Genomic DNA, 12500 nt, shown 5'->3' with positions numbered 1-12500 from the left:
CGGAGTCAGGACACACCAGTTGCACAAACTCCTTGAGGGTCTCCTGGGGGTGGTACCTGATGGCCGGGTGGGAGAAGTAGGAGGCGGGCTGCTGCAGGATGGGGGAGGAGGAGAAATGCAGGCTGGAGGGGGGGGCGTGGGGGCTGGCTGTGGGGAGACAGAAGGACATTTAAAAAGGGGGTGTGGCTTCACCTGAACACAAAGAGCGCTGGACATGACGGCTGTCATTGGACCAATAGCGTGTGACTGCTCGTTAGTGAGCAGACCTGCTTAAAGACACACTTATTTATGTCTGTAGAAGAACACAAGTCAGGACTTCCTCCTCCTCCTCCCTGAAGGAGATGTCCTCCATGGAGGAGGATGAAGAGATGCGGTGGAATCTTCTGGAGAAGATCCAGATGAGGTGGTAAAGTACACCCACTCTGTCTTTGTCCTTCTTATTGGCTACACTTCAACTTGCCACGCACACACACGGACACACACACACACACACACACCCACACGCACACACGCTCCTCTCCTGACAGGGTGGTGGGGGTGAGGTCGACAGGAGGGGGCGGGGCTTTGGACCTCACCTCGAGGTGCGGTAATGACGGGGCGATGATGATGCGTGAAAGCCATTCGGGGGGAGGAGTAAGAAGAAGAAGAAGAAGAGGAGGAGGAGGCGTGGCCAGTAGGTGGAGGCGTGGCCTCGTAGAAAGCTGACCTCTTTAAGGCGCCGCCGGCCAACGCCATCCCTGCCGAGAACCATGACCATGAGGGGGAGGAGCTTGTCAGCATTTTCTTTTACACATGGGGGAACTGAGGGTGAGCCGGGAGGAAAGGGGGTGGGCTCTGTCCTTAGGGGGCGGGGCCAGTTTGACAGCTGCAGCCAGGTACATGCTAGGAGGATGCTAACACCACTTTCTCTTTCACTTGCTCCGCCCATCACATTTAAGTGACCAATGAGAGAGGGGATCATCCCCCCCACACACACACACACACACACACAGACAGCAAATATCTACAGCCAATGAATGAACAGCTTGATGATGTCATCAGCACAGGGTGTAGCGGGCCAATGAGGAGGAGAGGAAAGGAGGAAGGAGGAGGAGTTTACCTTGTCGGGAGATGAAGGAGCTAGCTAGCGAGCCACGCAGCTTATATCCTGCCGGGAGTGACGAGCGAAAGGAGGAAAAGAAGGCAGAAGAAAAAGAGAAGCAGCGTGAACTTCCCAAAGATCACCAGAGGGGGCGCCATCACTTATTCTCTCCAAGAGTCGGAGAGCATGGACAACCAAGCAAGTCAGAAGAATCTAACAGGACGCCATGTTTGCTACCGCCGCACTTTCTAATTACACGTGTGCAGCACGACAACCATTGCAGGTGACTACCTCTTCAAGCTCATGGAGAGAATGCCAAGAGTGTGCAAAGAGTAAAGGGTGGCCATTTTGAAGAAACTCCAATAGAAAACACGTTTCAGTTATTTCACCTGTTTTTGTTGAGTACATAACTCCACATGTGTTCATTCATAGTTCTGCTGGGACTATCTACAATGTAAATAGTCATGGAAATAAAGAAAGGTGTGTCCAAACTACTTCACACTGAACTTATCATTTCTCACCAATTGTTGGTTCAAAGCTAATGAGGATTTAGGCTAAATGAGGGTAATACGCTCATTTTTGGTGGTGGTGTATTTTCCGAGGTAAGACAACATGCATGAATGCAGGGAGCAGAAAAGGGCTGCAAAATTGGCCCCAAATGATTATTGTATACACTTTGACAAAATCAAAGCTTGTTTTGTAAGTTTATGAGCGGATTAGGTATAAGTCGCACCGGAGTATAAGTCGCACGGGCCGAAAATGCATAATTAAGAAGGGAAAAAACATATATAAGTCGCACTGGAGTATAAGTCGTATTTTTGAGGGAAATTTATTTGATAAAAGCCAACAGCAAGAATAGATATTTGAAAGGCAATTTAAAGTAAATAAAGAATAGTGAACAGGTTGAATAAGTGTAGGTTATATGAGGCATAAATAAGCAACTGCTATGTTAACCTAACATATTATGGTAAGAGTCATTCAAACTAGAACATATAGAACATGCTATACCTTTACCAAACTATCTCTCACTCCTAATCCATAAATCCCATGAAATATTATACATCTAGTCTCTTACGTGAATGAGGTAAATAATTTTATTTGATATTTTATGCTAATGTGTTAATAATTTCACACATAAGTCGCCCCCTGAGTATAAGTCGCACCCCCGGCCAAACTATGAAAAAAAACTGTGACTTATAGTCCGAAAAAAACAGTATTTATTATGGCTGTCAGAGGAAAAAAAAATCACGATTCTTATTTGTAATGGTTCTTAATCTATCAAAAAAAATCAAGAATCGCTTGAAAAATAAACAAAATATTTGTTTTTGTTTACCTAAAATCTGTCCTGTCCAGTTACTTTAGTAAATGTTTGGGTACAATTTTATTTAAAAAAAAAAAAATTATTTGAAGTAATATAAAAATTGATCAGAGCTGTTAATCAATTTAATGGAGAAATGTATTAATAAATATTAATAATTATATTATATTACATTATATACAATTATTATTTTACATATTATATATAATTATATATATTAATACATTGATATTAATATTTAAAAATATATATTGTCCCAACCGAATCGTTATCTCCGAAATGAAATATAATAATGTGGTTTCCAAAGATTGACAGCACTAATATTTAAACTTTATTTTGTCACAACGACTCAATTGCGTGTCCTTGGTAGCAAACATGGCGCCTCTCCTTCAGCTGTCCATACTCTCTCTATACGCGACTCTGCACACACACACACACACACACACACGCACACACACCCACACGCACACACACACACACACACGCGCACGCACGCACGCACGCACGCACACACGCACGCACGCACGCACACCCACACACACACACACACACACCCACACACACACACACACACACACACACACGCGCACGCACGCACACACGCACGCACGCACACCCACACGCACACAGTCAGCAGGTTGTAGTTGGCATGAAGTGTATGGTGGTGGTGAAGCGGGCGCGGTGGTTGTCATGGCGACAGAGTACCTGGCTCCTCGTGCCAGTTGCTGGTCTGACTGCCGCTGCCTGGCGAGCGCCCCTGAGGGGGATAGTAAGACTCCTCCCCCGGACTGTCCACGTCCTCCTCCATGCACTTGATCCTCTTGGCTGAGCTGCACACACCCTCATTTCTCACACATGATGGACACTCGTGTGTGTGTGTGTGTGTGTGTGTGTGTGTGTGTACCTGGAGGAGGAGGTGCTGGGGAGGGGCCTCCTCATGGCTCCTGGACTCATGCTGTAGTAGGAGGAGCTGTCCAGGTCGGCCAGCGAGAAGTTAGGAGCGCTCCCAGCAGCGATGGGCGCTGGCAGGCGACAACATTTAACAGTCAGTGACGTCACCACGCACTCAACTGCAGAGAGTGCCAGGCCGTCACTTTAATACACTCAGAACTTCCAATATGTCTTTGTGGTCACGTAGTATGCACACATGCCACAGTCATTACTGCCACCTGGGGGCCACGCCTGGGAAAGCATGATGTTTATTTACAGGGAGATAAATGTCACATCAGGTCTGCTCTTTTTCTCTTTGACTTCATTTTAAAGCTGCTGAACAAAGACAACAATCAGCATTAAACCTCCACATCCATCTAATCCCCCCCACCATCTCGCCATCGCTTTATTGACAGACAGCATGATGGCGGGATGAAAGGAGGAGGAGTCCTGACAAGACCTGCTGGCTAGTCCGACTTTTGTGCTGAGCTCAGCGCTGTCCATCTATCACACACACACACACACACACACACACACACACACACACACACGCACATGCACCCGCACACACACACACACGCACACACAAACACACGCACACACACACACACACACACACACGCACGCACGCATGCATGCACCCGCACTCACACACATACACACACACACACCTGCACGCATGCACCCGCACTCTCACACACACACACACACACACACACACACACACACACACACACACACACACACACACACACACACACACACTCACACTCACACTCACACACACACACACACACACACACACACACACACACTCACACACACACACACACAGACACACACAGACACACGCGTGGTTCTTTACAATTTCCTTGTGGAAGTGTGAACATTGAGAGAGAATCAAGTCTTTTATTTGAGACTGACCAGCAAAATATTTCTCCTCTTCTCATCCTGCCAGCAACACAATGACGGCAGTGACAATGAAGAAATCAACTCCTACAAAGTCCGTGTTAAATACACTTTTCTACCTTCAAGGTACTCAAAGCGCTTTGACACTATTTCCACATTCACCCATTCACACACACATTCACACACTGATATGCCATGCAAGGCCCTAACCACCACCCATCAGGAGCAAGGGTGAAGTGTCTTGCTCAAGGACACAACGGACGTGACTAGGAAGGTAGAAGGTGGGGATCGAACCAGGAACCCTCAGGTTGCTGGCACAGCCACTCTCCCAACCGTGCAGGCTGCCCCCACAAGTACACCAGATGTAAATAAATAAATAAATGGGTTGTACTTGTATAGCGATTTTCTACCTTCAAGGTACTCAAAGCGCTTTGACACATTCACACACTGATGGAGGGAGCTGCCATGCAAGGCGCCAACCAGCACCCATCAGGAGCAAGGGTGAAGTGTCTTGCTCAGGACACAACGGACGTGACGAGGTTGGTACTAGGTGGGATTTGAACCAGGAACCCTCGGGTTGCGCACGGCCACTCTCCCACTGCGCCACGCCGTCTGTACTTAGTAGTTAGTTGTACGATATAGCAGTACTAGGAAATACTCCCTAGGAAAAATACCGGTTTCTGTCTTTTTTTTTTTTTTTTGAGGGCGCGCATGTGACATTTGTGTTGTTACAAGCAGAGGAGCATGTTCAGCAGCGCACGGTCACAGAGTGTGGACCGAAGAATGGACACATTTGGTTTAAAAACTAAGGAGAAAGATGAAGTTGTAACACTGAAACATTGTTAGCAAGACCTGCTTTGAAACATGTTTTAGCTACTTCTAAATCACTAATCCTCGTCTCCATGGCGACAAACAAAGTAAGTTTCTTACAAGTAGCATTATCACTGGAGAATGCGGAATAGCTTAACATGCTTCACTACACAGGATACAATAGCTCACCGCTAACAGGCTAGCGCTCCTCAATGTAAACAAACGCCATGGGTGGATCTACACCTGACATCCACTGTAATGATACCAAGTACAAGAGTTTATCTAGTTGATACTACTATGATTACATTGATATATTGTCACAAAATGTTTTTTTCCATTTATAAAGTCATTAAATACGTCATGAGGAATTTGATTATGACCAATGTATGATCCTGTAACTCCTCGGTATCGGATCCATACCTAAATGTGTGGTATCATCCAACTAATATTTTACTATTTAGTATTTTCTTCTTCAGGCTGCTCCCTGTCCTTTTTTTCTAACAGCATTTTACTATCTATCATTCACTATTTACTATTTACAAACATACTATTTACTATTCACTATGTACTATTTAGTATTTACAAACATACTATTCACTATGTACTATTTAGTATTTACTATTGACTATTTCTTCTTTAGGCTGCGCCCTGTCTTTTTCTTCCAGCTGCATTTTAGCAACAACACAACACAACACAACACAACAAAACAACACAACAAAACAAGACAACGCAACACAACAACACTACACTGCCCTTACTAGCTAGCCACCAGCTAGCCATGCTGCTTATTGCGCAATACCTAAGGTAGCACAGAAGGCACATATACTTTGTGTGGGTAGAAATTCGATTTTTGAAAAATGAGAATTGATACTGAATCGTACAATGTGAGGATGGAGATTTGAATTCCAATCGATTTTTTCCCCACACCCCTTGATTGATTGATTGATTGAAAGGTGTATTAGTAGATTGCACAGTACAGTACATATTCTGTACAATTGACCACTAAATGGTAACACCCCAATAAGTTTAACTTGTTTAAGTTGGGGTCCACCTTCAGCAATTCATGGTAAGCAGCTATTAACAGTAAATGAACAAGTGGATTAATAATCTATTTTTACAGTTTGTCCCACATAATGTAAATAAAATAATAGGTGTATAAATGACACAATATGTTACTGCAGACTAATTAGGAGTCTTTGTTTGTTTACTTCCTACTAAAAGACAAGTTGTCTAGTATGTTCAACATCTTATTGAAGGATTAAATAATAATAATAAACATATGTTTCATGTACACGAACATTTGTTGTTCCAATACAGACAATTATGCCGTCTCCTTTATTTAGAAAAGTATGGAAATACAGTTGGATACCGGTATGAAAATATTGGTAGTGAGACAACCCTAATGGGTAGTAGACAGTACTTAGGTGTGCACAGGTTATGTCCAGTCAGGTTCTGTCATTTACCAGCAACTGATGAAGGTGGACCCCGACTTAAACAACTTGAAAAACTTATTGGGGTGTTACCATTTAGTGGTCAATTGTACAGAATATGTACTGTACTGTGCAATCTACTAATAAAAGTCTCAATCAATCCATCGATCAACCAATCATGTGGGTAAAGTTGTACTATGTAGATCAGTGGACACAAACTACTTAATCTTCAGTATTTGTAAAATACACTGGTAAATACACTTTTAAGTAAATACACTGTTAAATATACTGGTAAATACACAGGTAAATACATTTTTTAATACACTGGTAAATGCAGAGTAAAATAGACTGGTAAATACACTGTTAAGTGAATACACTGGTAAATACACTGTAAAAATATGATGTGAAAGTAGGGGTCTAGGGAGTGTGTGTATGATGTGAAAGTAGGGGTCTAGGGAGTGTGTGTATGATGTGAAAGTAGGGGTCTAGGGAGTGTGTGTATGATGTGAAAGTAGGGGGTCTAGTGAGGGCTTACAGAGACTATAAACGTATATCATATTCATACACGGTGCATCAGGACAGTGCTTCACTTGAAAACACACGTGAATATACATTTACATTATATTTACATTTACATTATATTTACATTTACATTATATTTACATTGTATTTACATTTCTCCTCTCTAAGCTGCCACCTTACCGTGGTAGAGGAGTTTGCGTGTCCCAATGATCCTAGGAGCTATGTTGTCCGGGGGCTTTATGCCCCCTGGTAGGGTCTCTCAAGGCAAACAGGTTCTAGGTGAGGGATCAGACAAAGAGCAGTTCGAAGACCTTTATGAAGAAGAAAAAACATAGACCCAGATTTCCCTTGCCCGGACGCGGGTCACCGGGGCCTCCCTCTGGAGCCAGGCCCAGAGGGGGGGCACGATGGCGAGCGCCTGGTGGCCGGGCCTGTTCCCATGGGGCCCGGCCGGGCACAGCCCGAAGAGGCAACATGGGTCACCCCTCCAATGGGCTCACCACCCATAGCAGGGGCCATAAAGGTCGGGTGCATTGTGAGCTGGGCGGCAGGGCACTTGGCGGTCCGATCCTCGGCTACAGAAGCTAGCTCTTGGGACGTGGAACGTCACCTCACTGGGGGGGAAAGAGCCTGAGCTAGTGCGCGAAGTTGAGAAGTTCCGGCTGGATATAGTCGGACTCACTTCGACGCACAGCAAGGGCTCTGGAACCAGTTCTCTCGAGAGGGACTGGACTCTCTTCCACTCTGGCGTTGCCGGCAGTGAGAGGCGACGGGCTGGGGTGGCAATTCTTGTTTCCCCCCGGCTCAAAGCCTGCACGTTGGAGTTTTACCCGGTGGACGAAAGGGTAGCCTCCCTCCGCCTTCGGGTGGGGGGACAAGTCCTGACTGTTGTTTGTGCTTATGCACCAAACAGCAGTTCAGAATACCCACCCTTTTTGGTACACTCGAGGGAGTACTGGAAAGTGCTCCCCCGGGTGATTCCCTTGTCCTACTGGGGGACTTCAACGCTCATGTTGGCAACGACAGTGAAACCTGGAGAGGCGTGATTGGGAAGAATGGTCGCCCGGATCTAAACCCGAGTGGTGTTTTGTTATTGGACTTTTGTTCTCGTCACAGTTTGTCCATAACAAACACCATGTTCAAACATAAGGGTGTCCATATGTGCACTTGGCACCAGGACACCCTAGGCCGCAGTTCCATGATCAACTTTGTAGTTCTGTCATCGGATTTGCGGCCTTATGTTTTGGACACTCGGGTGAAGAGAGGGGCGGAGCTTTCTACCGATCACCACCTGGTGGTGAGTTGGCTGCGATGGTGGGGGAGGATGCCGGACAGACCTGGCAGGCCCAAACGCATTGTGAGGGTTTGCTGGGAACGTCTGGCAGAGTCTCCTGTCAGACAAAGTTTCAATTCCCACCTCCGGAAGAACTTTGAACATGTCACGAGGGAGGTGCTGGACATTGAGTCCGAGTGGACCATGTTCCGCACCTCTATTGTCGAGGCGGCTGATCGGAGCTCTGGCCGCAAGGTAGTTGGTGCCTGTCGGGGCGGCAATCCTAAAACACCTTGGTGGACACCAGCGGTGAGAGATGCCGTCAAGCTGAAGAAGGAGTCCTATCGGGTCATTTTGGCTCATAGGACTCCGGAGGCAGTGGACAGGTACCGACAGGCCAAGCGGTGTGCAGCTTCGGCGGTCGCTGAGGCAAAAACTCGGACATGGGAGGAGTTTGGGGAAGCCATGGAAAACGACTTCCGGACGGCTTTGAAGCGATTCTGGACCACCGTCCGCCGCCTCAGGAAGGGGAAGCAGTGCACTATCAACACCGTGTATGGTGCGGATGGTGTTCTGCTGACCTCGACTGCAGATGGTGTGGATAGGTGGAAGGAATACTTCGAAGACCTCCTCAATCCCACCAACACGTCTTCCTATGAGGAAGCAGTGCCTGGGGAATTCTGTGGTGGACTCTCCTATTTCTGGGGATGAGGTCGCTGAGGTAGTTAAAAAGCTCCTCGGTGGCAAGGCCCCAGGGGTGGATGAGGTCCGCCCGGAGTTCCTTAAGGCTCTGGATGCTGTGGGGCTGTCTTGGTTGACAAGACTCTGCAGCATCGCGTGGACATCGGGGGCGGTACCTCTGGATTGGCAGACCGGGGTGGTGGTTCCTGTCTTTAAGAAGGGGGACCGGAGGGTATGTTCCAACTATGGTGGATCACACTCCTCAGCCTTGTAGTTAAGGTTTATTCAGGTGGACTGGAGAGGAGGCTACGCCGGATAGTCGAACCTCGGATTCAGGAGGAACAGTGTGGTTTTCGTCCTGGTCGTGGAACTGTGGACCAGCTCTATACTCTCGGCAGGGTTCTTGAGGGTGCATGGGAGTTTGCCCAACCAGTCTTGATGTGCTTCGTGGACTTGGAGAAGGCATTCGACCGTGTCCCTCGGGAAGTCCTGTGGGGAGTGCTCAGAGAGTATGGGGTATCTGACTGTCTTATTGTGGCGGTCCGCTCCCTGTATGATCAGTGTCAGAGCTTGGTTCGCATTGCTGGCAGTAAGTCAAACACATTTCCAGTGAGGGTTGGACTCCGCCAAGGCTGTCCTTTGTCATCGATTCTGTTCATAACTTTTATGGACAGAATTTCTAGGCGCAGTCAAGGTGTTGAGGGGTTCCGGTTTGGTGACCGCAGGATTAGGTCTCTGCTTTTTGCAGATGATGTGGTCCTGATGGCTTCATCTGACCGGGATCTTCAGCTCTCACTGGATCGGTTCGCAGCCGAGTGTGAAGCGACCGGAATGAGAATCAGCACCTCCAAGTCCGAGTCCATGGTTCTCGCCCAGAAAAGGGTGGAATGCCATCTCCGGGTTGGGGAGGAGACCCTGCCCCAAGTGGAGGAGTTCAAGTACCTAGGAGTCTTGTTCACGAGTGGGGGAAGAGTGGATCGTGAGATCGACAGGCGGATCGGTGCAGCGTCTTCAGTAATGCGGACGCTGTATTGATCCGTTGTGGTGAAGAAGGAGCTGAGCCGGAAGGCAAAGCTCTCAATTTACCGATCGATCTACGTTCCCATCCTCACCTATGGTCATGAGCTTTGGGTCATGACCGAAAGGATAAGATCACGGGTACAAGCGGCCCAAATGAGTTTCCTCCGTCGGGTGGCGGGGCTCTCCCTTAGAGATAGGGTGAGAAGCTCTGCCATCCGGGAGGAACTCAAAGTAAAGCCGCTGCTCCTCCACATGGAGAGGAGCCAGATGAGGTGGTTCGGGCATCTGGTCAGGATGCCACCCGAACGCCTCCCTAGGGAGGTGTTTAGGGCACGTCCAACCGGTAGGAGGCCACGGGGAAGACCCAGGACACATTGGGAAGACTATGTCTCTCGGCTGGCCGGGGAACGCCTCGGATCCCCCGGGAAGAGCTAAACGAAGTGGCTGGGGAGAGGGAAGTCTGGGTTTCCCTGCTTAGGCTGCTGCCCCCGCGACCCGACCTCGGATAAGCGGAAGAAGATGGATGGATGGATGGATGTATTCACATTTACAATAGATTATATTTACATTTACATTATATTTACATTGTATTTACATTTACAATAGCTTATATTTACATTTACAATACATTATATTTACATTTACATTATATAGACATTTACAATACATTATATTTACATTTGCAATTACATTGTATTTACATTTACAATAGATTATATTTACATTTACAATACATTATATTTACATTTACAATACATTATATTTACATTTACATTATATTGACATTTACAATACATTATATTTACCTTTGCAATTACATTGTATTTATATTTACATTGTATTTACATTTAAATTATATTTACATTTAAATTATATTTACATTTTCATTTACAGCATTTGCTTAATACTTTGTTGGCAGTTTTCTATTGGATTATTATTGAAAAATCAAATGTTCACACTGTCATTGGGGGCTATTGTGTGAAGAAATGTGAATTCATTCCATTTTAGAGTAAGACTGTAACAAAATAAAATGTGAAGCAATGTGAATACTTTCCAGATGTACTGTACATCATAAAACTAAAGCATTTGGTCTGGAATGTAACCCAAAACACTGTACATGTATGTCCTGTGTTTGTAAAGTAGATCACATGCTTCTGTGACAATAAACTATGTTTAGTGTCAAGTAGTACCAAGTCAATCACTGACAATCAACTATATTGAACAAATAAACAATTAAAAGTACTTTGTCTATGTGTCATTTGTGTAACATATCTGCTGGCACACAACTCTGTGTGTGTGTGTGCTGTGTGTGTGGGTGCGTGCGTGTGTGTGTGTGTGGGTGGGTGCGTGTGTGTGCGTGCATGTGTGTGTGTGTTGCCAGTGGCGACAGAGACGGTGGAAGGAAACAGAGAATGAAGTATGCTACGTGTGTGTGAGTGTGTGTGTGAGTGTGTGTGTGGTGTGTGTGTGTGTGTGTGTGTGTGTGTGTGTGGTGGGAAATGCTCCAGAAGAAGGTACTAGAAGGTGCCAAGTGGGTCATTTTCCTTCTTATCTGTTTCCATGGGGGTGTTTTCCTTCCTATCAACTTAATCCCTAAATCCTTTTCCCTCACATCAGCTCCAACTGCAACAACAACACTAAACTTTTGTCTTTATGCATTTAGTGAGTGTGTGTGTGAGAGTGTGTGTGAGTACAGCAGATTAACAGCTGGTGAAATGTCATTAAAAAAACAACGACATGACATAAATAATCATCGCAACGAGGACCAAGAATGTTCTAGAATGGTCCAAATGACAATAAAAACCTGTTTAAAACAGAAACTTTGATTTCTTTATTACGATTTTTTTCCCCCCGGCAGCATCCATAAAGGTGAAATGTTGAAATGATGAGGATAACAGGAAGTTGAGGACATGAGGAGGAGCAGATGATGATGTCGCAGAGGTGGCCAATTACACTAAGTACACTACATCACTGACCCCGCCCCCATCTGCCCCGCCCCCAGTGTGTGCGGCTTTAATAGAATATTGATCCCCACACACACACCGTGAATTGTGTAATGGCAGCACAACGCCAAGGTCACCTGATGCGTCTGTGTGTCTCTTTAAACTTGCCGTCCCTATTCATGTGGCCCATTGACACGCTGGACAGGAAGTGAGGTCACGTCAACAAAAGTGTTGTCATGGTTACCCAAACTAAAGACATGTCTTCATCACCGATCCTTTGTGCTGTTGCACCAACACGCACGCACACACACACACACACACACACACACACACACACACACACACACACACACACACACACACACACTAATCTATAAGACATTCCTTTACAGCCGCATCGCTGAAAATCTGCTGACACACACAACACACACACACAGGAAGGAGAGAGTGTGTGCGTGTGGCGTGTGTGTGTGTGTGTGTGTGTGACAAAGTCAAAGTGATCCTCCATCTCACACACACACACACACACACACACACACACACACACACACACACACACACACACACACACACACTGTAGAAA

The 12500-nt window shown here is 46.1% G+C and overlaps 1 protein-coding gene across 6 annotated transcripts in view; it reads right to left on the bottom strand.

The window, feature by feature from the left end:
* nfia (nuclear factor I/A) overlaps positions 1-12500 on the bottom strand; it is an 85842-nt gene that overhangs the window by 6388 nt on the left and 66954 nt on the right. For 3 of the 6 annotated variants that reach the window (XM_061887827.1, XM_061887828.1, XM_061887829.1), the window contains exons 5-9: positions 3304-3421; positions 3105-3229; positions 1100-1147; positions 576-737; positions 1-147 (exon numbers count right to left, since the gene is read on the bottom strand). The exon at positions 1-147 is cut by the window's left edge. In XM_061887827.1, the coding sequence (XP_061743811.1) occupies positions 1-147; positions 576-737; positions 1100-1147; positions 3105-3229; positions 3304-3421 (600 nt within the window). The remainder of the gene's footprint in view (positions 148-575; positions 738-1099; positions 1148-3104; positions 3230-3303; positions 3422-12500) is intronic. The other 3 variants (XM_061887831.1, XM_061887832.1, XM_061887830.1) reach the window with 2 other exon arrangements.

Source organism: Nerophis ophidion, linkage group LG26, assembly GCF_033978795.1.
Source record: "Nerophis ophidion isolate RoL-2023_Sa linkage group LG26, RoL_Noph_v1.0, whole genome shotgun sequence".
Lineage (NCBI taxonomy): Eukaryota > Metazoa > Chordata > Actinopteri > Syngnathiformes > Syngnathidae > Nerophis > Nerophis ophidion.
Note: the sequence above shows the minus strand (reverse complement) of the source record. Positions and strands in the feature narration are given on the sequence as shown.